This window comes from Typopeltis vanoorti, chromosome 14, assembly GCF_054136105.1.
Source record: "Typopeltis vanoorti isolate ZY-2024b chromosome 14, IOZ_Tvanoo_1.0, whole genome shotgun sequence".
In the NCBI taxonomy this organism is placed as follows: domain Eukaryota; kingdom Metazoa; phylum Arthropoda; class Arachnida; order Uropygi; family Thelyphonidae; genus Typopeltis; species Typopeltis vanoorti.
In genome coordinates, this window is record NC_143562.1 from 92,982,486 (window position 1) to 93,008,173 (window position 25,688).

Below are 25,688 nucleotides of genomic sequence, written 5' to 3' on the forward strand. Positions count from 1 at the left end.
ATTATTCATATTTAATTTTTATATATGAATAATAATAATTATTCATTCATGGTCAAGCATGATAGATTCTTTTGAAAATTAAGATAAACACAAATTTGTGTTTATCATTTCCGCTAGTCTTTCGTTCATTTTTTTTTTCCATCGCTCATCCTGGTCATCGGAAGCTAGTTCTTTAGGTTTCTTAATTGCTTCAACACAGTAATTTAATCCAATTAAAGTACTATTCTATAACTATAAAATATAACTGTAACTATATTGCTATAATTCAATTAATTAAATTCAATGTAATTTCAATTTTTTATCTTGGTCACTAATTTTCATATTCAAATATAGCTCGCATACGATTTCGACGTGTTTTATGTTGCTACAATAACAAAAAAAAAGTAAGGACATGAATAAGGACAGCCATGAAATGGTGTACTTCGTAATAGCATTCTTGGATGGTGACATCATCATTATCATAGCTGGTGTCATATTTATGCTTAAGCAACATACTAGATGCCTGCGACGCCAAATATCTGTTTTCTTTTCAAAGTTAGTACATAAAAAATAATATCATAATTTTAATTCAATATAAACATTTTAAATTATTAAAAACGCGAAAATCATAAATTTTGACATTTCATTTTTATTATACCTATAAATGAGAAAAAGGCGAGTGGAAAATTAGGAAAAAGCTTTGTTAGAAACGTAAATCCACCCCTGATCATAAAAAAAAATTAACACAGAAGCTGGTTTTTGCATAAGAATTGTCGACTTATATTATTTCACAAAATTATTATTGCCAAAACAGTTCAATTGAAATTAAAACTGAGAGAACTTGATAAATTATAGTAGTGATTGAAAATACAAATTAATTAAATATCATTCAGTTATAGCGGAATATTACTGATTAAAACCAAAATTTGGTTCATTAAAAAAAGTGCACATTTTAATTCCAAATTCCATAAAATATCGTGCAGCTTATGCAGTTATTAATTTCGAAACATTTTGGCAAAACTTATCCCTGAAAATGTTCTGATTGGAGCAAAAATTAAGATAGGATTCCAGAGTTTTACCGAAAATCTGGATAACATACTTATGAATACACAAAGGGAATCTAAATAAGTATGCCCATATTTTACGAAACGCACCTAAAATGCAAAATTTCAAACTAAAAAAAAAACAGCCAGTCTAATACATAATAGAAAACACAACTGAAATTAAATTTTCGTAAGCACCGCAAGAAAAATCGTACCACAGTCTCATCTAAATATCATCCAGTAGATATACGAGCAGACGACGTTTAAAAAAAAACTTATGTGAATTTAAAACGGAAACAATCAAATCTGGTTCAAATCCTATCTGAATAATAGAAAACAATAGTTATAAGAAAAACACTGCAGTATTATTACAGCAAAACTGCTGCCTGAGAATTTGAGAAATAGGCCTAGACAAGTACTTTACGATGTACGATGTTTTGCTAGCGAAATTAAAGAGAAAAATTATTTGCCAAAATGTAGACATTAGTACGTAGTTATTCCGTTTCTGATGAGGACTACTCATAACGCTTCACTAGACTCTACAGTCTTTTTTCACCAAAGGTTGGATCTAGTTTCTCTCTCTCTCTTTCTCTTTCCCTTTGGTTTATATTTTCACTTTTTTTTTTTTTTTTTGGTAACTGATATCTTTCCATCCTATATAAATGCTCTCACCATATATACCTTGATCTTTTAAATTAAACTATAATATTTAGTACACATTTAATTTCTTCATTTTTATATGGTCCAGTGTTCGCATTTAAATTTGTCTGTGAAGTATAATTTTTTTTAACCCACTTCAGCTTGTGATTAGTATTATTGGTATAATCAACCAAAAAGAATTTCCCTATTCTTATAAGACGGATTGGTTTTTGTGTTCTTAACGACAAACGTTTGTAACTTGCATGTCTGTCCAAGTATGGGTAGCACATGCAGGAATCTGGTAAATTTCTGAACTACGGAGTTTAGATGTTGGCTGGAAAGCCAACATCTAATAGTCACCTAAAATTTATCTTCCAGAACAAACTAAGAAACAATTGTTTCTTTATACCAATAGTATATAGTGGCATAGATACTGCTAGTACCTGGAACTCCGTAACTGGCAGAGAGAGAGAGAGAGGGGGGGGGGATAATGTAGATTGTAAAGGAGCTCATTATTGAAACCGGAATGGATAAAAAATCGATAGCTGTTCAACTTTTCTTATTAATAATAATTAAGTCAAAAAACAGTTTTATTTCACTGTCTTAATATTTCTAGTTTTTAAATTAGAGTTATCTCTAATTTTGAAGCAGAACGCTCTCTCCAGAAATATCTCATATGTTTTAAATTATAAAGCAATATGTAAATCCCATTGATTAAGACTACTCACATTATCAGGTAAATATATATATATATTTTTTTTACCTTTTCTTTCTTCAAACATAACTTACATAATTTAATCATGGACAATGTTGTCCCTTTTATCTAATTCAAGAAGCTCACTCACGGCAACAATGTGCTAAAATATATTATAGTTTTTATTAATGATGAAAATTCCAGGATTACACCTGGCCTCTGAGAAGAACAAAATATTTGAAAACAGATGTCATATCGGTGGATTAATTAAAGTGGATTTAGAGACGAAAATGGAGACTCTTTGGAAATCGTGTTTTTTTAGGAAATTCACTACCAAGATTCACGACAGTTCAAGAATTAAGGAAGTTCACTCCGAAAATCACGTGAGTTCTGCATGATATCTATTTTCAAAAATTTTCTTGTAGGTTTATATCGCAAATATTAGTTTGCTCTTATAATATATTAGCAGTTTTATAGTTTCTAGTTAACAGTAAATAAACCTTAGAAAATATGCTCGCTACATTTATGAAGTGCACTTTTCTTTTTATTATATTAAAGCAAAAGATTTGCTCTCCCTATCTTATAGGGCTAAATGTGTATGTGTACTCATTATGTATACTAATTGTTAAGACAAACAGCAGCCTCTCGATTATCTTTGATGGATTAGTATAATGTAGTTTGCATAGCATTTGCCACGATTCCTGTTTATTTTTATTCGGTTTTCATTTCCTTCATTCTTTCTCTGTTTACGATATTTTATATTTTTATTTTCTGTTGTCAAATAATTTCACACATTTAATGACTTTCTAAATGAATATCTTTGTAAAATGCTTTATCTTCTATGACTGTTTTACAAAGAAAAAGAAAAAAATTCTTCGGGGGGGGGGGGCGATCTTCATAAATATAATAGGTAACTTGTTTAAAAAATTAAACAAGATTAAACAAAATCTTAACATGCAAGATTACTCATCTAAGAAAACAAGATAGGAAAGGTGTCCCATCGATAAGCTTATTTAATGTATATAGATGCAGATATCGATTAGCCAGAAAGTAAAAACCTTGAACGTATTAAGTGAATGATCCAGTTTATCAAACTAACAAAACGATTATAGGTGACAATAGCAAAAGAACTGCAATGTTATGCTTGCCATGTAATAATGCACTCAAGTTTCCAATAGTGCATTATTTTTTGTTGTTGTTTCTGTTTTTGGTTACCGAATCAGATATCGCAAACCTTTGATTGGAGCCCTGTGAGTAATCGAATATTAGTGTAGATTTGTTCATTTGCTTTTTGTAATTCAGGAAAGCGTTATTGTTTGTAAGTGTTCAACATTTCTCATTTTAAAAACATGCTTATCTCAGAAAAAGCTACATTAGCTTGGCTAGAGGCAGAATTTTATAAGCATCCACGCCTTGCATCGGAGCATCCTTGGGGAAATCCGAATTCGCAGCCTAAGAATGAAATACTAATATATATATATATATAAATCCTTGAGGATAATGATATGGAACCGGTAATTTCCACACCAGTTCTTTACGAGAAGAATGATGAAATATATATATTTTTTAATTGTCCTCTTGAATGTATTTTATTGTTAGCCACCATTGTGATTTCTTCCTTGCTGCACTATCAAAAGTGAAAGTTTCTGTTGTCTTCAGAGATAAAAATAAGGCATTCTGGTAATATCTTTATTTTTCTAGTAGGATACAGTTTTATTCGTAGATAACGTTGATGGTTTTTTTATATACTAAAATAATTTTTGTTGTGGACGGTCAAAAGGTTTGTGTTATGATTTCTAGATTTATAAATGATTTTATGATCTGTAAACATAGTTTAAAGACGTAATGTGCTATTGTATTCTGTGCCATACCGTAACAATCAGTTTCTCCTAACATTACTGTTACAGAGGAATAATTGACGTCCGAGTTCTTAATGACTTTCTGAAATACTGTGAATATTTTTAGTTAGAGATTTACTTAATATTAAATAGAAACGTCACGAGCAAGAAATCTGAGAAACGCAATTATTTCGCTATCTTCAATAGGCCACTTAATTCATTTATTTGACTTATCCACCTAACTCAAGTACACTAAGAACACTAAATGACACAAAAGAATACGAATCCTATGATTTTCTTGCCGAAATCTAAGTTCTCATCTCAGCAGCGGATATTGCATATGTACTAGAAAATTGGAACACTGTTTCAGTTTTCCGGTTATGAAGTGAGAACATAAGATAGCACAAGAATTATCTGTCGGTATTTCTTTTGCCTGTTTACTTATTTCGTGTAAAACTTAATTTCTTGCACAACTAGGTCATTTTTGGATTATTATCGTGTCCTTGAGAATTACGAAATTTAAATTTTATTCTTTCTTGCAAACATATATGTATGCGTGTATAGAATACTTTCAAGTTGATCACGATGTATAAAACGTTTCATTTCTTGCAGATATTTTAACGTGTACTTATAATTTCGCGGTAAAGAAACATTAAGGAATTATCTGTCAGTTTTTCGAAGTTTTTGAGAAGAAAGCTTCGAAATAGTGACTAGCAGTTTCTGAATTACATTCATCCTATTAGAAAATTTGAATTTCCTTCCATTCGAACTCTTGGGTTCTCCTTCGAGGTATGGTAGAAACCTTAAGGTCACCCCCCCTCCCTCGTCTCATACTGCTGTAATCCCATATCAGAAAATTGTATTTTATATCGTAAGATTCCTATCTGGCCTCCGAGGACAACTAAATATTTCAAACAGCTGTCAGGTCAGTGCAACTTTAATTAAATGCACTAACAGAACATATGGGATTCTGGGGTCTGTTGTCTTTTAGGGGTAGTGCGGTACCTACGCAACTCCGATTTCGAAGGATGCAGAGGAGCTTCGGATAATAAGGAATATGATGATTTCTCGCCTATAAAGTGTGGCAGCCTAGCGGACTACAGTGGAACTATTAACTCTACCTCCCTCACCATGCCTGCGAGGAATTAGTCTTCTTGGAGATTCCGTCTTGTGTAGATGTTCTCATTTTGCACATTTTTTCAAACTTTTTACAGGTGAGTTTTTTCAACTTTCATACTCGTATATCCTTTATCTCTCTCTCTTGGCTATCTATAGAATCAAGACTGAATTTCATTTCAGCCTGGTTTTCATGTTTCTTTTGGATCTCAGCTCGTGGCCATGCCAAACTTCATTTCAAAATGAGGATGTCGGGTATTATGGAATAGTTTATATTTCATATGGAATATTTAATATGAAATAGTTGGTGCTTTAGCTGGTGTCGAAAAACTTGTTTATGTGTGTAGTGACTTTTGCAAGCAGGCTTTATTTTTTCTAGGATTACTTCTTCTTGTCAGTTTTACTTCACAAAAAGACCTACAGCTTATTGTTTTGAATTAAAAAAAAAAAAAATGTTTTCCATATTACCTTCAATAAAAAATATATTTTTGAAAATCTTTTAAGAAAAAGGAAATTCGTAAACCGCAACTGAGGTAAACATTCTGGATTATATTTAGTTTTTCTGTAATGGTTTTCATTTAATCTTGCTAAAACAAAATAGTATTCCGTATTACCCGAGGTTTCTCTGTTCCCATGAGCTCTCTTTCAATTTCGAAACTTTTTTTTTCAATAATTTTGCTGAAAAAAATGAATGGATATTTAATATTCTTACTTTAAATAATATCACTTAGCCAACTGAAGCTTTTATAATTTTTTTTGTTCATGTTTATGATAATATGGATATTATTATATGCCATTCTTGGAAAAGTCGCAGTAAGTTATAGTTTTCTCTGAAAAATTTAATAGAAAACTATGTATTTCCGTGTTTATTTCTTTCTTTATTTTTTTCTTTATTATTTGTTTAATTTCATGTGTGTGGAAGACGAGAGATATTAATCTCTGTGACGGAAGAGGGGGGGGTGATCGGAGGGAGTTCAAAGTAACATCATTTAAGAATAACTCCTAAAAATTGCTGATGCTTTATTGCGTTGTCGTTTCCCCCCCCCCTCTCCTCCTTTTTTTTTTTTTTATTTAATTGTACATTTGTAGAAACGGCTGTGTAGCATTATCTATCATACTTGGTGAAACAGGCAAGCTGATTCCTTGATGCAATCACTAGTCCTTGCGCAATAGTGATCGTACAGTAATCCGCTTTAGGATTTTTTTTTTGTCACTCCCACTCAAGAATGGTTGTAAAACTGCAGCATATTTAGTACCGTGGGCGGGCTGAGATTTTTCTTTATTTAATTCATTTTTTTTCTACATAATTCGTAACCCTTATCTAGAGACTAACTGTAACTTTTTCAAGTGATTCCAAACGACCAATAAGCAGTGTGCTGGTTTCACACCGGACAATGAAATTCATCTCCACCCAAAGAATTTCACAAAACATCTCTACGGTAGGAATCGAACGCACAGCCCTTTGATTGGAGAGTGGGTAACGAACCACTCGACCAACCAGGCCGACTCAGTCCCTGTGTACTGTGTGTGCAATTAACTAAAGATCACGTTAATATTTTAACTTAAGCATAATGGATTTTTCATGCTGTATCGGTTATGGTATTATATTCTTTAACAATACTTTCTTTGCAATCTTCTTCTTCTACTACGCGTTATTCCCGCTTCCCATGCAGGGTCCGCGTGTTACTTTAGATGCGACTTCTTGTTAGTACTACTCCCAACCGACCCGTCGCCTGGTCTGCCGCTGGGGGGGATATATTTTTTGACTGTTTGCGGGATGAAAAACGCCAGATAAACTGGCGGAAAAAACCCTACTGACCGCGCCCAAGACCGGCTAACTTGGCTATGCCTGAGGAAGATCCTCAAATTCCTCACGTCTACTACGGGAATCGAACCTGGGACACTCCTTCCCCAGGCATATGGTTGCGAAGCGCAAAGCCACTAGGCTAACCGCGCGGTTTTACTTTCTTTGCAATGATATACTTAATTTAACAGCGTATATATAAGGCGTGCGAGTAATCAAAATAAGCAGAATATGTAGATATTGCTGATCTGTAATTGTTTATCATAATTATTCTTCCTTTGGCTAATTACGAATCCTTTTGTATTTTCCGTTCGTAGAACATAAAAAAGAATTGACATTTAAACGATGTTTGTTTATGCTAAGGTTATTTTGAATATTTAAATGATGTGTTAGCTGCTGGTAATTATTATTATTATTATTATTATTATAAAAGATATCTCCACGAGGTCAGAAGACTGATTGCGGGAGATCCAGACTAACTTTTATATACACAGCGCCTATCATACTTCTAAAACTCATGTACTGTCAGGGCCCCTCACAACTATTTCTGGCAATCCATTCCACTCTCCGAGCAAAAAACCTACTCCTCACACCCTTTCTAACTACAGTAATTACAAAACTTATGAAAAGTATCCATTTTGAAGTGTCTTGTCTCTGCCATTTTGCTTTTGAATTACATGTGAATAGTAACATAATTAAGGTGAGACGACCAAAATACTCCACGCTCAGGAAACTTCAGGAGCACAAATATTTTTGTATAAGTCGTTTGCGTTCCTGCAGTTTGCTGAGTTTTGGGGTATTCTTCGGTAAAAATAAGCTTTGTTTATTTTTACCGAAGTTTATGTTTATTAACTTCGGTAAAATTTTGTTAATAGTTTATGTTTATTAACAGATTGGCTTTTTAAAAACTGATCTCGAAACAAATATTAAAAACTGAGAGGTGTTTCTCAACTGGAGTAAGGGGATGCTTGATTAGTATTTTTACAAGTCAGAAATATATCGTTACGGCGCCGCATAATTTAAATTCATCCATCTAGAAGACGGCATGAAAATAGTCTTTTTGATGATGAAAGACAAAAAAAAAAAAAAAAAGAAACAAAAATTAAATGCATATATTAAAAAAATAGCTTTTGAGTGGTAAAAATAGCACAAACTATGGCAAGCATTAATCTCTGGTACTCTTCAGACTGTTGAAAGGATGTATATTCACCTCTGACTTTAAATCTTTACGTGCTGATGACTCTCTTCAGGTTGTACAGCCCAGACTTCTCATTCAGATAGTGCAAACCATATTTATGTAAATCAGTTTGTTTCCTTAAGGATGCTGTAGAAGAAATTTGCTGACATCACAAGATGAAATGTTCCCTCTGCTTTGGAAATAATATGCGTGCAATAGGCTGTTTTTCAAATCAATGATTTTCTAATATTGATATGAGAATGGAAAGAGTTGAGAGATACTAATGACAGTGGCAGCCTAAGCTATTATAGTGAAAGACGCCACCGCATCCTATCGAGAAGTAACCTCCTGACAGGATCTATTATTATATTAATTGAGCTCGCGCGACCGTGTGTGTGTGTGTGTGTACTAGTCTATGACACTTTATGCCTTTAAGCAAACATAGCGTAGTGGATAGCGGGAGATATCGGACAGTATTGTAGGAATATCTATGGAAATGGAATGTAATAGCCATAATATTCCCAGAACTTACATCTTGCAACTTTTTTTCCCTGCGCTTCAAAGAGCACTGTTGCACTAAATCCAGCAGAACTTATCTCGTAGACGAAACGCATTGTTGCATAGTGTATATATTCTCATTATCCACAATATGCTAATCAGCCAACCAATGAATGTTGTTATGTCTCTGCTTCTGATTGCGGCGTGCAGTTTTGAAACGTTATTAGCATCATTAGTGGCTAAAATGAAATTCGATAGAGGAAACGATTCTGCGAATTATTCTGTAAGTACAGCGCAAAAGTAATTGAATATAACTGCATAAATGAAACAATAAAATGAAATAGAAACAAGGACCAGATTAAGTTGGTGGATTTAAAGCGAGGCACTACCACTCATCGAAATTTTAGAGTAATATTATAACTTCTCCCTACTCTCTCTCTCTCTCTCTCTCTCTCTCTCTCTCTCTCACGCACACTGAGGAAGTGAGAATTCAAATATATGCTATTGGCTTTCTTTTGTTAAGATTTATTTCCGTTCATATCATGTAATGCTTATATTACATGAACTGCGTTAACGTAACATTAAATAGAAACAAACTTGCAGTCACAATATAAAATATCTTATTACCGTTTCATGATAAGAAGTTTATTTTGTGTGTTAATTTTCTTAAGACAATCATATCATATATAAAACTGGATCGTATCACAAGTCACCAAATACTATAGCTATGAAATGTTGAGGTATGTCTTGAATTAATTGTTCAAAAATATAGTTTTGCAAATCAAATAATTTGATCAGTGACTTACTAGTCAGTCTAAAAGCACATCTGGAATGTTATCGATAGCGTATACCTCATTAAGCACTTACCTGGAAACCTATAATACGGCAGTGTTCGTGGTGGTCGATGATGGGTGTTCAGTATGGGAGGAACAGGTCTTGGCCGAGGTCTTGCCATAATGAAGCACTACTAAACGAGGGGCAACTTATAAATGAACTTCATATGTCCATGTTATCCGTACAGTGTGATAATTGAAAGTAGTTTTAATGGGGTCTCGTTATTTGCTATTCAGTGTCTGAAGATTTATCCGTTGCGTTATTTCCTGCTGATGGAAGCGAAGAGATGCATGTTTCGGACTTGACTTTAAAACAACACTTGTACTCTTGTGAGAATTCATAGATAAAGTAACCGTATCCTTACGAAGCCACGCCAGTTCTACGGTTGGCCTATCCCATTGTCCTCACAACTATGGGCGGCATTGGTCAGGAACACCCCTCCCATTCTGCACGATCACGACAGAGGATCATAACGGCGTATACCTCACCCTTTTTGTACGAGACCAGGGCAAAGTGCCTCTCGCAAAATACTCTTACACCCGTTTCTCACAGGCATTTTATCGGTGCATGGATTGGCGGGTGATTACAGTGGCAAACAGTAGTAGTAGGAGAAGACAAAATAGCAGCATAGCAATTTGACTGGGAACGTATGCATTATTAGAATACGTAGGTTGGCGTGTTAAAATCAGCGACAACGTTTTCAAACAGGGGTAGATTCTCTGAGTGGATAACTAGTTACTTACGATAATACGTGGGAATAATGTTGCTTAAAGATTGGGAAAACTGAATGGATCTCTTATTCGTAATGGAAGTATCGTATAATGCACAGTTCAAGGGGTTATGCTTTACAAATGTCAGATCTCATACTTCAAATGTCGTTAGTGACTAACACTTGTTTCCATATGGTTTCCTTCATCGTGTATTTAAAAGACAACAGGATATTCAGGGTATTTAGGTGTCCAATAAACAGGGCCAGATTAGATCGCGCCCTGAGGCAAACAATTAAATATCGCCCCTGATGGATTATAAGACAAAAATATATTGCTATTTTGTTTTTAGTACAGCAGAAACATTAATGTAAAACGGTTGCATAATAATATTAATTAAATGTTTGCTCTACGGGGATCTTGCACAATAAAACTGATTTATAAGCTCTTCTAAATTTAAATTATAAGTTATGTCCGCCTCTATTGATATAGTTGCTAGACCAATCGATCTTTCTTGGTTCATTTCTGTTTCCAAATAATTTTTAATCAGTTTAAGCTTGGAAAAACATCTTTCTGCACTTGCTGCGTTAACAGGAATTGTTAGCGTAGCGACGGCGTCTACCGCAATATGGCTGAACGAGCGCCGTGAGGCAGGCTGCCTCTATGCTACACTCCGTCGACGGTACTGCCAATAAACCCCGGAAAATATGTAGGTTTGAGTGCTACGATGCTTTCTCCCACGTATGAAAACAGTTATACAATTATCCATAAACTTGACGTCACCGATATCCCCATTCAAGGGGATAAGCGGAAGCAAAATGACTGCATAGACAATAGCCAAAGCTTCATAATCGATATTATTTGTTACTTCACCCGATGAAATAGGCCGAATGTGTCGAAGCAGTATATATCACTAAATACTGAATCATGCTGGCATACACATGCAGGTGAATCTTCTCTATAATACGTGCATACAAAAGTTGTCATCATCATTATTATTAAGGAATTCTTGTAATAATAGCCCAATGACCAATTTGTTTCAGTTGGTCAATAAATTCATCATTTATTGCCCGATTTGTTTATTCTGCTTAAGAAAAATCCATTTTCCATGGGGAAAAAAATATGCCACCTTCATCTGAGATCAGTTAACTCTGTTTCACTCGAAAAGTATCAATAAAAGTTCCTCACATCTTGGATCAAATAGATCTTCCAAATGATGAAGCCATCCATTCTGCAGCAAATAATTGCAGCAATCCATATATATATATATATATATATATATTTTACTTTCTAGCTATTCTCTTCCAACTCACCATGAAAACAACTAACTACAGTAATCAACATTGTATATCGCAAAAAAAAAAAAAAAACCGCAATAAAAATGCATCAAAGCACACTACCATACTCACTTAGCCGATATGTGTATCACCATTTATATCACTTACGAACATCTAGATTCGATCTCCTATTCTAAACCGAAAATCAACTCGCATAATTTCAGTTTATCAAACTGAAGGCTATAATTCTTCTAGCCACATGGACATGGACGTGCAAATACGTACGTGCGAATTCACATGCTATTACAGAGAATGCCAAATCTTAACTCCCCTATTTGTGAATTTCTCTGGTTTGAAATTACTTGCCTCAGTCTATGCCATTCATTTGCTGCCTCTATCGCCTTTCAAGTTTTGATAATCACTGCTACCGCTTCGAAATTTTAGTTTCCAGAATTTAGTTTTCTGGAAACTAACATTAAATTTCTCAAAGAAAACTAACATTAAATTCCTCAAAGAAGATTATTTGAAATAATCTTCTTTGAGGAATTTAATGTTCGCAACTCCAAAGATCTTCCCTTTTCGAGTTCCGCTGACTGACACAAATCATTCACTTACCCATCAGAATACCAGACAGTCTTCACTATCCTCACAATCTCTCTATCTCTTCACTAGTATATAGTAGATACCACATCTTCTCTTGGTAACTCAGACAGTGGCCACATCCAAGTTTTCTTTTCTATGGAATGTCCTTCCCTCATCACTCGCAGTCCCCTTTCTTTGGGTACAAAGATACGAGGTGTATTCTTGGGCCGTAAGAAGAAGAAGAATGGAATTTCTGTGCTTCCTTCCGATGTCTAGATAACTTTCCCTACTCATTCAAGCACTTGCTCTGATCGAATCATTGAAATAATTATTGCTGGAAAGAAAGTCTTCATCGCACATTACACCCAAAATCTCCACCATCCAAGCTGGTTATTTCAACAGATTCATCAGAGTAGTTCAAAATAATAATAATAGTCATGTGTTCGTCCAGGAGGTTGACTACCATGATGTGACTCATGGTTGACTACGGGCGTAATGATAATGTGGTGAGGACGCTATCTCTTGCACATATGGCTGTAATCTTGCACATATGGCTGTAATCTTGCACATATGGCTGTAATCGGGGCCGATTTGCCTCTTCTGAGTGACGAAACACCGAGTTTCTGGGTGAAAAAATCCTCTACGTCAGCAGAACCTTTTCACCTTTAGTCGAAAGAGACTAGATAAATAATAATAATAATTTATTATTATTATTAATATTATCAGAGTTCACAGTCAAAGAGTAATAAGAAACATGAAATAGAATAATGAAATCTTTGACTGGCAAATGAATCCAATTCGAGCCTTATCCAAAGGCCTAGAATTGACTATATATCGTCGTAAAATGTGAGATGTTTCTAAAAGTGCTGTTTTTTTGGAGTTCAAATGGTGTTATACCTGGGAGGCTCAACTTGTTTCAGATGTTTCATAAATGTTCTTGGTATTGCTCCTAGCGTTTCAATATGACAGTTGGAACTGTTGTTGCTTTCTTGCTCCAAAGTCGTTGAATTTCAATCTCCAGATCCCTATACTTGATCAGTTTTTCATGCACTTTTTAGTCTATTCTGCTATCCCCTGGTTTATTTTGCTATCACCAAAAAACCGCACATGTTGTTCGATTACAGTGATGTCTGGCAGATTATGTTCAAGCTGTCTATCTATCTAAATTTTAAAGATTATGTTCAAGCTGTCTATCTATCTAAATTTTAAAGTCCCATAATATCTGAGCATTTTCAATAAGTTTTTCAACTGTGTGTTCGCAAGGGATTTTGAAAGTTGGGAAACCATATTTTCTGCACAAACTCCAGTATACAGCTTTTGCTACCTGATCATGTCTTTGTTTATAGTCTGTATGGGCAATCTTGCTGCAAGAACGAATTAGATGGTCTACTCTCTGCTCTTTATCTTTGCACATTCGCCATTTGCTATGGTTACAGATACATTCAATCTTCGCCTTTACTGCATTTGTTCTTGAGCAGTAACTATCAGACCTTCTGTCTCTTTCTTGATGCTGCCCTGCTGAAGTCATTGCCAAGTTAAGCGACTATCAACTTTCCCTTCAATAGCGTTTAGATATTGACCATGCAGCTTTATTTTTCCAACCTTCTGATCTCTTTTGTTATTTCTTTCTCCTTGTACTGCTTTTTGAATCTACTACATTCACTCTTTTTTCTTTGTAAGCTTCAATTAACATATTTTCTGTACTTTCCTTGATGTAATCATTCAATACTCGCTTTTCTTCTACTGTTTGCTTCACTTGCAAAAGACCACATCCTCCACTTTTCCTAGCTATGTATAACCGATCTACATCACTGCGTGGGTGCAAAGCATAATTCATTACATTAATTTTCGTGTTTTACGATCAAGTGCACCCAAATCGGCTTGTGTCCAGTCATCTCATTATCTCTGCTGTGTATCTGATTACAGGGATGGCTTATGTATGATTGCTGTTATAGAGTTACCTCCATTCGACTTCGACTTTGGAACTTTTTCTAACTCTTTTCAGATATTCGCACACTGTTTTCTTTTTGACTTCTGAACTTAAAATGTCGCTGTCTCAAGAATTCCGAGTATTTATAGGATTCGTGCAGTGGCTACTTAATACTTTTTTTTTTTCAATCTGCAAATGTGATTCCTTTATTGCCTATTATTTTCCCTAGAACTACGGAAAGTGTTGCACATTTATCAAGTCCAAAGTCCATACAAATGTCTTCACTGAAGATTCGGACTGTATTGAGCAGTGACTCAATTTCTCTGGATGATTTTCCTTATAGCTTGAAGTCTATGTATAACAAATGAGATATTCTTCCTGCTTGCTTTGGTGGTTGATATCCAAAGCTAGTTTTCTTTTAGAATTAATGTTTGAGGAATCAGCTAGGATGAACAATAGAGACGATAGTGAGTCACCTTGAAAATTTCTTCTCTTTTTCACTGCACCCAGATTATCTCCATTGATTAATAACTGAATAATTGATGATGATAATAATAATATTTATTATTATTATTATATGACAAGTAGTTTGAGACAAAACTCCAGCTTGACTCTTGACAGTTTAAAATAAATCAAGAAATTGAAATCTGATGGACAAAATGCAGAAAGCGAGCTTTCGACATGGCGGCATCTGTGCCTGCTGGTCTTTCATCATGGCCACCGGTCGTGACGGTCCCTCTATACATGCAGGTACTATACCGTTGTAACATCACCCAAAGACCAAACCGACAACGCTCCTCTAAATCTTGTATAGAGGCATAAGAATATTAACTCCTTAGCCAAAAAAAAAAAAAAAAAAAAAAAAAATGATCAAACAGTTCTTGTGGAATATTTCCCCACTCTTTTGTGAGAGCAATTTCGAGCTCTTGAAGCGATCGTGGTGGCACCATTCGAGCAGAAACGCGTCTACCTAAAGCATTCCAGGCATATTCAATTGGATTACAATCCGGTGAACAGGCAGGCCAGCCCATTCATTCAATACCTTCTTTCTCAAACCACTCTTCTAACAAATTTGCACGGCGTGGACGAGCATTGTCATGCATAAAAATTAATTCTTGGCCAATTGCAGCAGCATATGGACGAACTATAGATTCCAAAATCTCATCGCGATACTTTGGGGCTATTAAGGAACCGTTTCTTGGCCAATTGCAGCAGCATATGGACGAACTATAGGTTCCAAAATCTCATCGCGATACCTTTGAACTGTTAAGGAACCGTTTCTGATAAAATAGAGATCAGTATGGCCACCCTATACATATTCCAGCCCATACCATCAAACTCCCACCTTGATGTTGTGGTCTTTCACGAACAAACTGTGGATTATTTCTTGTTCCACTTTCACGCCATATCAAGATACGTCGGTTGTCTGGTTGCAGACTCAACCTTGACTCGTCACTAAAAAGTACACGAGCCCAATCCTCATTTGTCCAATTGCGGTGTTCCTGTGCCCAAATTCTTCGAGCTCTTTCGTGATTTGCAGTAAGTGGAATGCAAACCATTGGTCTTCGAGGCATATAAACCTATGGCATGAAGATGATTTCGAACATTTCCCGTCTCCAGAAAGCGATTCCAAAAATTCCAAAATTACGCTTTGAGATACATTACACGCTTGAGCGACAACTTGCTGTTTGCCCAGCTTCTAATAGACCAATGGCTCTCCAAGCTATAGATTCCGGGATATCATATTGCTCTACCATTTTTAACAAAATAATGGGTGGTATGTGACACAAGTTTACAATTGAAGTGATAATTATGCGCTGTGGAAGTGAGCGCAACAAGCCACGCTTTTATACCCCCTATATGCTAATACGGCTAAGACACGTTTCGACAAGTCTTAACATGATTTCGTATGCAGTTGCGTGTTCTACACTGTTGTATATTAAGAATATTTTTAAATAAATGTGTTACATTTGCAAATTATTTTTATAACTATCTAAATTGAGTGGATATTAATTCCAGCATAATTTCAAAGCCGAATACAGAAACTATAAAAGTTTCGTGCGAAAATTGACCAGAGAGCTAGCTGAAATACACCGCCCCCATACTACGAGTTGCCCTAGCCAAACCGTATAGCTGATGACAATCGCTGTGAGCGTCCGTATATTCGCCTCCTATTGGTTCATTATAAGGTTTCACTAGCCTGACAGCTATACAGAAACCTAGAGAGCAAAAACACTCTGTACTAAGGAACACGAAGCGTTGGAGAGGTGTATTTTCCGTAAGCGAAGACGAAAACCAATGAGTTTGAAACTTTTATAGTTTCTGTATTCGGCTTTGAAATGATGTTGGATTTAATATCCACTCAATTTAGATAATTTTGCATCGTCGAAGTGAAGCCTTTTGGCTCTTTATTTTAGCAAATATTTTAACTTTATAATTTACAATAAAACCAAAATATCTCCTGATTGTTTTGAGCGGTGTAGTTTCGAATCTATTTGATAACTTTTACAACTAAAATGGTCTAATTTTAATCAGAATCGAGAAGACAAGCAAATTTAATAAAAATCACAAATACTGAATTTCAATAAAATTCTGTTCAGCCTGTCTGAGGAATAGCGGTATGGAGACAAAATAAACAAAACAGATACTTACGCATTTTGCAAGCGTACCTAAAATACTTTAAGTTTGATTAAAACTTAGGATTCGTTCCCGATGGCGTAATATATTAAATTATGGTTGGGTTTCGACTTTTCTTGTATGGTATTAAGTTATATCAAAAACAATGAAACATAAATCCTCAATGGTCCCTTTTTTGTAATAATAATAACCATTCGATTGTATTATTTTTTTTAAAAAAAGTGATAATGAAATTAAAAACTTGTTGAATGCGTTTAATTTTTAATTCTTTAGATGAAAAAGCCATCAGAAACCTGAAATAGAAACGCATATGGAGTAAATGATATCTGATCAGAAATGCTAGTTATGCAATTAGAAAAGTTCCACGGACTACGCTGCACAAATCACCGAATTCTGGATGAGTGGAGAGAAGCGCTTATATATAGATGAATTTCTCTATTGAGTTCCATAGGTAAGATTTATGCAAGCATATTTGAGAAGAGTTAAGAAAAATTGTGGAACAACTTGGAGAATAACCAACTGGGTTCAAGTGAAACAGGGATTGATAGGATCAAATTTCTAGTTTAAGACAAACAGACAAGACAAATAGGGCCGTCTTGGTTGGCATGAGTGGTTAACATACATGCTCTCCAACCAACAGTTGCGGTTTCGAATCCTACCGTGAGTGAGTTTCCTTCGATAGGAGATAAATTTCACCGTCCAGTGTACTACCACCACCCTGTTTATTGGAGGTGTTAAGTGGCTTAAAAAAGTTCATTGTTTGGTCTCTAGAGTGGAGTTTCTGGACTATGTGAAAAAAATAATAAATAAAAATAAAATAAAATTTAAAAAATAAGAAAGAAACTTTCTTACGGTACTAATATATTATAGATTTGCAACGTTTCATGGGTGGGAGTGACATAAAAATTAAAAGGTATCTATGCGCTCTTTCAAACAGTTGTCTGAAAAAATTGAATTAAGAATAATGCTTACAATGATCGTTCATCTACAGTTTTTTGCTTCACATTGTTTTCCTCTGCATATTTATATTTTTTCATCTTCTGCAGTAATCACATGCATAAACGTATTAAAATACGTAATCCAGATGTATAATGTATCGTTCAATCTCTGAATAAACTTTACTGCTGTTGATACTTGAGCCTGGAGTAAAGAATTAATGTATTTAGTTTTGATTAGGGATTGAACTTTTAGATCAATAAATGCAACTGTGATGGTCATGAAACATTTCTTAAAAGACAGAGTTTAATGCACATGGGTTTTGACCCCCCCCCCCCCCACCTCTTCTTATTCTCACGAAAGCAAAGTAAGAAAAACAATACATCAAAGTAAGAAAGCAAAGTAAGAAAATCGATACATGTTAAGCTAACCAGTCCTGTTGTTATTTTACTTCTAGAGCAGACATGTCTGCCAAATCAGAATGGAATGTGATTTGGCAGGCATGTCCGAGTGTCTCATGCAAGCCAAATTAGTGAAGAACCCATTCTTTCATACTATTACAACACTTGGCAATGTTTTTACACTGTCACGGTACACGGGAAACTATCTAAGAAGTTAGGAATCGTGGATATCCTTTATCACCGAAACGAAATAATTAATTATACATTAATAATTCAACATCGATAGCTATAAGGGTTCATAATAGTCTTCCTTTTTAATGGTAATTTTTGATATTATAGTGATACAGAACAATGAATGGTTCCAAAAATTAAGTCATCTCATGGCCCATCAAGTTAGTCGAAAAGCTTAGTCGTGTCACATGGGAAGAGATCTCGACCTGGCGATTGTCTACCACTGATATAGAGTGAATGACTTTAAAGGAACAGCCAACAATATTAATAAGTATAGTAAAAGCTAATTCCGATCTGTCTTGTAATGTCTAGCAGATAATAAACTATATATTTTATCTTGAAAAAATCGCATGAAAAAATAGCAAGATGAAATGAAATAATTCAATAATTAGGGTAAAAAACATTACAAAAGATAATAATAAAAGCCCGATGTTAAGAGAGAAAAGAAAATCAACAGAGTGAAGGAAAGAAAAACTGTAAAAGAGCACACACACACACACACACACACACACACACACACACACACACACACACACACACTAATATAGATGATACATGATTTTAATACCGTTTAAATATAGGATAGCATTTGGTAGTCCTTTACAGATGACAGTGAATTCGATAAGTACTGCATAAATTGACCAATTTTTAATTTGACTCCCACCCATGGGAGTCAAGCTTATAAACCTATAGTACATTAGTACCGTTGGCAGGCTAATGATTTTTTTTTCTATATTTTTATTTTTTGTATATTTTATTCATTTTTTACCTCAATGCTGACAACCTTTCAAATATCCTTGGAGTCTGTAACCGTAATTTGAATAGATAAGGAAGTTGGTCTTATGCCTATTAATATGTTTTGTATGTAAATTGTGCGTGTTCACTTTATTTTATTTTATTTTTTTATGACAACACACACACATGAAAGGTCACAAGACGTATAACACAACAGTGCAAATTATAGGAGGCAAGTATTTAAGGGAAGAGAAGTAATCTATTGATATTAATATGCTTCTGAAAACGTTAGGGATTATACTCATTGGGAAAAACAGTGTGATGAAACACTGTTCCAAAGAACAGAGGTAGACAGATGAAATGAAGGAAAATGATAAGTTCGTTCGGTACGTTTGAAATTGAACAGTGTACGGATGGATTTGGCAGAAATGTCTGATTGCGGGGCCTGTATACAAAGTACAGATTGATGTGCTTTCAGAATTACGGACGAAGCCGGCAAGGCTGTAAGGCTTCTGTTATTTCTTATCTGGAAAGTGCGTGTGTTCTTTTGGCGGGTTTGCCTGTTTTGCGGAGTACAGGTAGAAATCCGACATGAAAAGCCAAGCCTTGTGACTGTTTTCGCTGTCTCGTCTAGCTTCTGTTCAGAAGAGTAAATCTGAATTATTCTGACTAGAGTACTTTTTTATTTTTTCTAAGCTTCAACAGTCCACCACATCGTCATTGCTAGCTGCTGAAGCATTTGTTTACAATTTCTTCCGACTGCAAGATCTTATTTCTCATGTTGCACATAATTTTCTGTTCAGTGTGCAATTTCGGCCTAGGCTGAAATTATCAATAGAACAGCTATTCAACCTCGAAGTTGATTCTAAGCTCACTTCTGTAGTATGTTATTTATGACACAATTTTAGGTGGCACAGTTTTTTTGCCGCTTTTAGTGGCAAACGATTTTCATCTTCCTATGAGTTTGATCACCAGAGCAGAGTTCTCGGATTATCTCCGCTCTTCTCTTACTAAATAAAGTAATGCTATCTTTCTTTCATAGATGTGATTAACACAGAACGTTTGTGTCTAGATGTTTATCAGAACTTCTACCCCCTCCCCCTCGTAAACACACACACGCTTATCAGATGTCTCTCTCTCTAGCGTTTTCATACACTTCTCCACTGTAGCCTTTGACATTTCCGTGATTTTCATAGTATTATAATTTGGCATGCAAGTTCGGTTCAAATATTTTGCATCTGTGAAGGTAATAGACGTTTTCAGATAATTCTCTTGTTTGCATAGTTTTCCTTTTTCAGAAAGGCAATGTGTGTGTGTGTGTGCGCGTGCAAGTTCGTGCTTGCTTAATATTCTAAATATTACTCATATCCGGGCTTGCGAGACTAGCAAAACAATAAAATTTATATTTTATACATATGTTTTTTAAATTTAGCCATGATGAAGTTTTCATTTTTATATTTAAAGTTTTTTTTTAATTAAAAATTAAATTTTATTTTTATTTTTGGTTTTCAGGTAAAATATTACGCACGTATAGTTAATTGCATGACGGAACTGAAATCATTTATAATAGTTATAAATATAATCACTGACCGCACGTTGTTACCAAACTCATTTCATCGCAACATATGTATGCTCAAGCTCAAATGATATGGATTTTATTTTTTTCTTCTAGCGCTCTGATTTTGTGATTAATCTCTAAATCAGTGCACATACGAAATATAATAACATAATTAAACAATTTAATGTTATGTTATATTGAAAATTACAAATAAAAATCGAAGTTAACGACGGTTAATATTTGAACCATGCGGTGTATATTTAATCAAATTCCAGCGGCTAGTGAGCCAAGCTAACACATTTTTTGATTTCATTTCACTTGATAATATTTTTCATTGTACACATTTCTTGGAACCTTTCTTCACGTTCACCGCTGTCATCTCCGGTACTAAGCTCTATAGTACCTCTCTTGGTACTATAGAGCTATAGTACCAAGAGAGAGAGAGAGAGAGAGAGAGAAAGGCAAGGAATATGTAAGATGTTGTCTACATTTTGGAAGCGACTGCTTGACTGACATTATTGTTTTCGTCGTTAAAAATGAATCTAACAGAACGATGAAAGATGTGAATGCTTTAAGATGAAAATGAAATCGCCTTGTCCAAGTAACCTATTTTAAATTGCAACTATTCCTTCTACTTTTTCGGTACATGGCTCTTTTTTTTATGAATGACAGATTTTTTTTAGATATTATTTTTTTAGATGAGGCATGCAAACCAGGCATAGAATAACTAATCAAAATTAGTTGGACGATGGGACCCATAGAGGTGTCTACGATTCGTTTTAGTCCATTTTGCTGAGCTTGTTGGATATGAAGTTAAGGTGAGAGGTAGATAAGTCAGTCAGTGAATAACTGGTCGAAATCGAATAAAGGAATGTGGATCATACAATTTTCCGCTTCCACTTTAAAGTGATTATATTGGATTCTTAACCCACGAAGAAGGTCTAAGGAATATCAAACAACCCAATCCAATCCTCTCTCTCTCTCTCTCTCTCTCTCTCCACTTCTGTACTATAATGAAGGAAGTAATGATTTTACAACACAACACGGTTGTAGTTCCTGAACTTCCGTTGCTCAGTCGATCTCGACGATGCTTGCGGTTGGAAGGCTAGGTTTCGAAACTGTCAAACAAGCTTATCAGGCCTTTATTTATTTGAACGTGAGTTAGCCAGTCTCATACAGAGATGGCAGGGTTTTTTCTCCCAGAAACTAGAATTTTTCATCCCGCAGTCAGGCAAAACCAGCCAGGAAAATACTATCAATTTACATATAAAGTATACTTATAAGCATAAGGTTTATTCAAGGGTATTCGGAAGGTTGTGAGCACTTAAGGGCAAATTAGAAAACCACTGATGATGATATGGGTTATAATTCCATAGCATTACAGCTAACAGTTTTATACAAATATCATGTAAAACCGGATGCTGACTTATATCCTAGTGAGACTTCAGAGAAGTAATTTGTAAGGAACCTTTCAGCATATTATTAAATCTCATATAAAGTAATTTTATTCAAATTGTGTCTTCTATATTCAGGTATATTATGATCATTAAGTAGATTTAAAAAAAAAGTTTTTAAAAAGTATTTTTTTTTTTAAAAAGTAAGTATCGTGAATGGGTTGAAAGCATCTCTTCACGTTTCTTTGCCATATTAAAAAATAAATGGGAAATTTTAAATCTACTTAGAACGAAACTGCGAAATAGCAGAAGGAACAATAGCGCACTCAGGATTTAATCTTGGGGGGGGGGGGATCGAGAAGACGATTTGAACTCATCGCATACGACCTATGACCGAGCATCTGCAATGATCGCTAATTCATAAGTAGTATAGAAATAGAAGACACGACACAACATAAATAAAAAGTGAATTTTAATTAGGGAAAGATTTTTGGAAATTTTTCTCATGTTTTTTCCCTTTTTCTTTGAGGGGGAATCCCCCCCCCTTTGGGTGCGCCACTGAGTAGGAATGCATGTATTTGAAAGGTAGCAATTTATTTAAATAAGTCATAAAAATTATGCACTACTGTTCTGAACAAGAGACTCGCAAACTAATGGTCGCTCCTTTGATGTTCATTTCATCTTCCTGACAAATTGTTTATATTTTTACTTCATTTTTATTATGCCTTTTAGGAAAAATGAGCTACTCTAAGCATAAAATATTAAATTATATTAAATTATAAATATTTATAAAGCATAATTTGTAATTTTGTTTTAATACTGGTAAGCATCGATAATTTATTAGTGAATGCAACTCGTTTAAGTGGCCTCTTGCTTAAAACATATTGAAGAACACTGCATAGCCGGAAATTATTCGCACGGATGGTGACAGATTATGTAGATTAATGCGACAGATGTCAAATAAGCTAACCAGAAATCCTAACAAAGGCAGGTTTATTCAGAAATATATGAAATATGGCTGCTATCTTCTAGGATTTCAAAGGACCGACAAAATAAAAACACAGATTGTTGCCAATTTATTAATAGTATAAACAGTATAGTTAAGTAGTATCTCTGTTTTCGTATACTTTTTTTTCACTGTTCACAATACGTAATTGCTTATTAGCATTTCCGTATTTGTTTTCTATGAGCAGATAACAATGCCACTGCGTCTGAAAGAATTTTAATGAAATGTGCTAGATACAATTTTGCTCCATATTGGACAGTGTGAACTTCTCGCTATTGCACTCCTTTATATGAAACGCGTCATGACCAAGCATCGTGGTTGAAGACACATGGCTCACTTCAGATAAGAAATTTCCTTCGAGTGACGTAATGCAGTCAAACTAAACTTCTAGTAGCGCTTAAGTATATTCGAAAGATTTATTATTTTTGTCTATTGCGAAGGTGGCGATTCTTTGCAGAAAAAAAAAAGTTATGGTTTCTCACACACACACACACACACACACACACACACACACACACACACACACACACACACACACACACACACACTGTGCATAGCAAAACAACAGACCGAGGCACTAGTTAATTAATCTTCAATCCCGACCGAAATACATTAATCATATTGATATAATAATATTCAAAGAACTCACAACCGAATATTCAAGAATATTGATTTAGATATAAGAATTTGGTAGACCGCAGTAAAATAGCTGGCATTTAACATCTCCAAAGAATTAAAAACGACAAGAAACAACGCAGTAATTACTAGTATTCTCTACAACTGTTTAATTCAAAAGTAAACCTTTGTAACTAACGGCATTTAACGTCATCCCACTTACCTGTAATCGGAACTGGGTCAGATATCGCAGAATCGGTACAGAAAAAAGTAGTGACGTCAGCGCTAGCAGAAACTGGAGTATTCAGAGTGTCATCCACTCTTTTCCTTCTTTCGACATCACCTGTGTGGGTGGGGCGATCCACAGTAGCCATTCCAGGATCGGAATCACATGTTTCAACTGTATCGGCACCTACAGTCGACACATGCACCGAAGGCCTATATGTGTCGAAACTGATGCTAAAATGTTGGGTGTCCGTTGAGACTTGGGATAACGTTCCTAAACCGTCCATAATCATGCTCTTGGCTTTCTCTGTATAATCATCCAGTACAGTGATCTGGGTCGTGACCAAAGTCAGGGGGGACGAAGTGGTGAAGACCAAGGTCCCTAAAACTATGTCACCTCTTTTCCAATTTCCCGTCCCTGGCGATTAATGTCTTGTAATATTCTGAAGATGTAAGAATACAGCATTGCAAGTTGTACCAGTACCTTAAACACGTCATTTCAGTGAACAACTCGTCTTTATAGTTCGTTGTTAGTGAATGAAGGACATCTAGTGAGTTCTTCCATATTTGGCAAGTCAGAACGTCTATTTTACCAATCAGAGAACAGGAACGTACAGTTTGTCATGACAACTAGAACGTCAAAATGACGTCACAAGATGAAAGTTTTCGTTCATTGAGGCTGCCAGCCGACACTGTTATCATCTTCTGAAGTCAGGTATAAACACCAGATACATCGCTTGTCGTTGTCAGTCCTCGCCCGCACGTTAAATATCACGAAGAGCCCAGCCGTTCTCTCTCTTTCATCCGTTAAAGTATCATTCCGGAGCAGATAGTACTGCTGTGACCTCGTGCTGTACTGTGAATAATTCTCTCTCACTACTCACGACGAAACGGCGTCGATGTCCAAATATGGTATACGAACGTAACCGAAGACCACCGAAGTACAAACGTCACTTTAACGTCATGTGTGAAGAACGCTGGCGTCGTTTAGGGGAAGGTTGTTTCTTGGAACAAGTTTCCAACAATCTACTCATTAGATTAATCCAACACCTGTTTGTTTTGCAGCTAAATTAGCCGATGTGGTTTCAGTTTGAACGTTCATTTGTTTATAGAAAAAACTGAATGTCTGATAAGATTCATTTTGTATTATTGCTATTTCTGAAAACTTAAACAGATAAACTCAAGGAATAATATGCACTAGAACAGAATAAATGAAGAATCCATTTGTTGTGGCAGTAAAACAGCACTTTAAAGAACATAACTTAATAAGAATTCTACCAGTGTGAAGTGATTAAATTTGAATTTCTTCTCAATTCTGTAATATTCATTCTGATATTATGCTACTGCATTGTTCGGTTATTCATTACATGTTAATAGGCAGATGGTAAATATCCAGAGGATAACCGAAGCTGTACAAACAAAATAGTTAACGATTTGAGGAATTAATAAAAACCAGCGAAAGGAATTACTTAGACACGGTGTCGTGAGCATGCTTTTTCTAAGGCGAGGGATCTGTGTAATCCGATTTTTTTTAACTTTTAAAAAAGTAGAACGGTTCACTTTCTTCAAATTAATATTTTGAGCTATTATCTACCGATGTGTTATAGTTTAACAAGAATCAAGAATTCATTGCGAATAATTTGATATACCGATTTTTCGGCACAGAGGCATTCACCTTTCTTAAAGATGGAGTTGTCGAGAACCTTGCCTATCCTAAATACAACACTGTCGAGATAGCATAAAAAAAAAAATAATAATAATAAAAATAAAAAAAATAAAAAAAATCCGCTAATAAATGTTGTTCAGTTAACAAGACCAAAAAGTTATTCTGT

At 35.0% G+C, this 25,688-nt stretch overlaps 1 protein-coding gene across 1 annotated transcript in view; it reads right to left on the reverse strand.

The window, feature by feature from the left end:
- LOC150099764 (uncharacterized) overlaps nt 1-25,306 on the reverse strand; it is a 72,204-nt gene extending 46,898 nt beyond the window's left edge. Inside the window, exon 1 of the mRNA XM_090403437.1 lies at nt 23,855-25,306. Coding sequence (XP_090259563.1) covers nt 23,855-24,149 — 295 coding nt within the window. The 5' untranslated portion in view covers nt 24,150-25,306. The remainder of the gene's footprint in view (nt 1-23,854) is intronic.
- Nucleotides 25,307-25,688: the final 382 nt, after the last annotated feature.